The 4,013-nt window shown below is 32.3% G+C and overlaps 1 protein-coding gene across 1 annotated transcript in view; it reads right to left on the bottom strand.

The window, feature by feature from the left end:
- Window positions 1-3,461, bottom strand: part of LOC119639300 (myb-like protein I) — a 35,472-nt gene extending 32,011 nt beyond the window's left edge. The window contains exon 1 of the mRNA XM_038036597.1: window positions 3,284-3,461. Coding sequence (XP_037892525.1) covers window positions 3,284-3,356 — 73 coding nt within the window. The 5' untranslated portion in view covers window positions 3,357-3,461. The remainder of the gene's footprint in view (window positions 1-3,283) is intronic.
- Between the last annotated feature and the right edge of the window lie 552 nt (window positions 3,462-4,013).

Genomic DNA, 4,013 nt, shown 5'->3' with positions numbered 1-4,013 from the left:
AAGTTAATATCCGCTTCCTTAGATTAGTCATAGTTGAAGGGTATGCAAGATTCGTCGTGAAACGATTAGATATTTTTTACTTGTTTTCTTTTTCTCTTGCTTTTTTCCAGTATTTTTGGGAAGGTCTTGTAAGCTTGAGTTTGTTCGATGGAAATGATGTGACAAAGTGAGGAAAATAAAGAAAAGCAAATCTTCTGAGAAAATGTGAAATTTTTGTTTCACCTCATCGCTGTTTAAGGAAGTCTTTGTCTGTTTAATAGTTCAGTGAAAGAAGAGAAAAAAAAGAAAAACCCAAAAGCAAATCTTTGTGGATTTGTAGACTTTATTGTTACAAAGTCTACTTTACTAGAAAGAATTTCTTGATAATGATGCGTGAACATGCTGGCCTGGTAATGCGTGCCAGCACATATTCTAATCTCTATCGAAGAATACCTTGTATGATTTATATTTATGCTAAGATCTGTTTCGAACTCAAGTTAAGTGTATAATCATATCAACGTCTGCCTATTGTAGAGCAATAAAATTGCGTATGAATTGCGAAAATGCATTCACCTGATGGTCGACATATTGGTGAGATTAGGACGCTATTCGAATACCTTTAGAGGATAATCATAAATAAGTAAACTGTGAATATGTCTGCATACTGTTATAATAGAAGGAATAATATTATGGTTGGAACTAGAATTGAAATAATTCTTGCATAGAATTTGCTTAAGTCGAACATTTCGCGGTCTGTCTGAGTATTCTACGTCGATTATTTGAACTCTTAAAGTCGCAAGAATTTTTCAGAAACTCTCGTTACATGTCACATAAATATTTTTGTTATTTTGTCTGCTGGAATACTTATTATAAAGTCGATCGGAGCGCCCGTTTGGGATATTGGGATGTTTTTGCCGTTTTTTTTTTCTAACAGTTCTGCTCGATCTACTTTCACATATAAGAACATTATTGAAGCAAAGCACTAACACAGATTGATTATGTCATACAAATAGTTTGAAAATTTCTGGTGCTAATACTTTACAAGAATCTTCATTAGCAGTTGTGGACGGTGCAGATCAGTTCTTTTTTTTTATCCGGCTGCTATGCCGTTATATTCATTTTTTAAAAACATTCGCAATAGTCAGAAGGAAGCTTCAGACACCCTATATAGTACATAAGTGCTCGGTCAACATAAAATTCTGAATCGATTTAAGCATGTCTATCCGTCCACCTGTTTCTATTAAATGTACCCCTGTCGCAAGGGCTTAAAATTTGGCAAAAACTTTTTCTTGTATGACGGTTCATATAGAAAGTGGACAAAATCGATCAAAAGACACGCCTACAGTACAATATCATCTGGAAATTTGTTTTTGTTGAAATGAATAAAAATGTTTTTTTTTTGTCTCATTCATACACTGCACCGGATACGATGCTAGAAATCTTCAAATATATTCCAAGCGTTACCTTACAAGAACCGTACAAAAATGGAAAATATCGACTTCGCCTATCTAATAGAAATAATGTGAGGACCCAAAGTCGTCCCTCGCTTTGGCCTCACGGGTTCTCCGTCTCTGGTGAGAGAGAGAGAGAGTGCTAGTTTAAGTTAGAGAGTAACTTAGCATAAGAATAAGGTTAGGAATAGAATAAGAATAGGGTTAGGAATAGAATAAGAATAGGTTAAGACCAGGGTAGAATAAAATAACTTAGAATAATTTAGAGTTAGTCTTAGCTCGACCATCGCCCTGGATAGTCGTAAGAATAAAAGTGGAATATAAAAACCGAACAATAAAGGTCCCTGTAAAAAATAAATGTTCTTGTGTTTTCCTGGGCCGCTGAGCTACCCCAGCCCCAGAAAATGAGCCGGAAAGGCCCTCACAATATATATATATATATATAGAGTATTGAAATTTTGTTTTTTTTCCTTACATTTCTTATTTATTTCATTTTAGTTTACTACCATAATGTTTACAATCGGAAAGGGAAGAAGAATGAGAGAAGAAGGGATGATTGGAAGGATAGATGGAAAGGTGCACCGGATGAAAACGTTGAAGGAAAAGGAGACACACGATAAGCTTTCATGATAGGAAAAATGAAAGAAGAGCAAAAGATGCAAAGGAACAGGGGACGTACACAGTAAAGCAAAGAGGAATACACGTAGAGAGTGGTAATACGAAAAATGCAAGAACTATGGCATATTGAAGAGAAAAAAGGCCGAGGAGAGAATAAAAGTAAGAATAGCTACAAGGATGGGCATAAGATGTAATGGAAAGGTAATGCCAAAATGGATCGAAGGATGATTAGGAATGATTGGAAAAAAATCATATGACTTTTAATGTCATTTGTTCAATTATTATATAATTTATATGACCCCCGTAAAGCATTTGTGGTGTCCGGGTAAGTTCCAGAAGAAATTAAGATAAACGCGTCTTTTATCATACCGATAGATTCAAAATCATTTTCTAAATCGATGTAAGCTTGTCCGTCCGTCGACCTTTTTGCGTTGTTTCCGCAAGGCAAATTCTCTTTGTAGGCTGCTAATTTTTGAGATGTTTTGAAGAAATTTGGTCCACTGGCGTGTTTTAGCCCAAAACTAGTGAATTCGAACCAATTTCACTTTAACGCTTTATTACGAAAAGCAAGGTAGTTTGGTGGGGCCGTGTCTCTTTGTTTTACTTCTTCTTCTTGCTAAGGCTGTTGAAAACCTATTTAGTTGTCCTTCTGCAAGAAGTATTATATAAATCATGGGAGCATTTTTTCCGAAAATGTATATTAAGCGATAGTCAGCAATCGATTATTTTCCATGGAGCCTAAGTTGAGCTTATAAAAACTGTACCGTAAATGTTTAAGTGCGAAGAACATAGATAGTCTATTTCTAAGAAGTCGATGTACTTTATTGCGATAATGGAATCTATTTAAGAAGCTTTTCAATCCAAGTCAAGTATGCTTAAGGCCGATGAGCTAATACTTGATATCTTTTCATGAGTAATTAAATAATTTCAGGTGAATTATCTTAAATCATATTCAATCATATTTTTTTCTTTTGTTTTTTTATTATTATTTCTTTCCTTTTTCACCGAACAGAGAAACACTAGCAGCCAACTAGTGATTAAGCGAAGTTTTAGATGTATTTCAAAATCAATTATTTTTATTAAGAGTGCATTAAGTGACGCGAATACATAAAAAAGTTTTCACTATAACGATCTTAGTATGGAACTTGTATTGCAATTTATATCGAATGAAAAGGAAAAGTAAAATTAAAATTAAATAAATAAAATTTCTTTAAAAAGAGATGAAAAATACTTACAGCAATATCTTGTTGAGTATTGACAATTTGCATTGACACTGGGTGCCATAATATCATTGGCAGCCATATCCATCGGTGATGGTGAAATTTTATTATCCAATTGTAACGGTAAAATGTTGAAAAGATTTTAATTGTTTCAAGCTTAGAAAGCTTCACCAGAAAATAGTTTTTATTTTTTCGAAATTTTTTTTTAATATTTTTTTATTATTTTTTTTTTAATAAGAAAAAGAAAAAAGAGCAAAAAACAAAAAAAAAAAAAAAAAAAATAAAGACAAAAATATATAAAATGTTTGTTAATTTTTGGCAAAAATCCTCACTTTGTACGTAAAAAGAGAAAAGGAGAGGGAAAAGTTTACTTTGAAAAAAAAAACAAATAAGTAAATAAAGAAAAAAAGAGAGGAAAAGTTATGGTTGAAGCTGGAGTGAAGCTGAAGTGAAGCTATATAATCCTTAGTAATCCTTAATTTGTAGGAGTTCAAGTGTTATGCTTATGGATGGAACATTAAATCTGTCAAACACTTATTCAATACTTTCACTTTTCCTTGATAATAATAACGCTTAAGGCACACTCAGTTTATTGAAATCTTTCGAATGTTAATAGCATTAGGAGCATCTTGATGGTGTTTTATATTGGAATTCTTTTCAATTACAATTATTTATTTATACACACACATATATATATATATATATATATATTTATATATATATACATATGTATATATTTTTATTT

The sequence above is a fragment of the Glossina fuscipes genome, unplaced genomic scaffold (genome assembly GCF_014805625.2).
Source record: "Glossina fuscipes isolate IAEA_lab_2018 unplaced genomic scaffold, Yale_Gfus_2 112, whole genome shotgun sequence".
Classification (NCBI taxonomy): Eukaryota; Metazoa; Arthropoda; class Insecta; order Diptera; family Glossinidae; genus Glossina; species Glossina fuscipes.
This window is presented reverse-complemented; position numbering and strand designations above follow the sequence as displayed.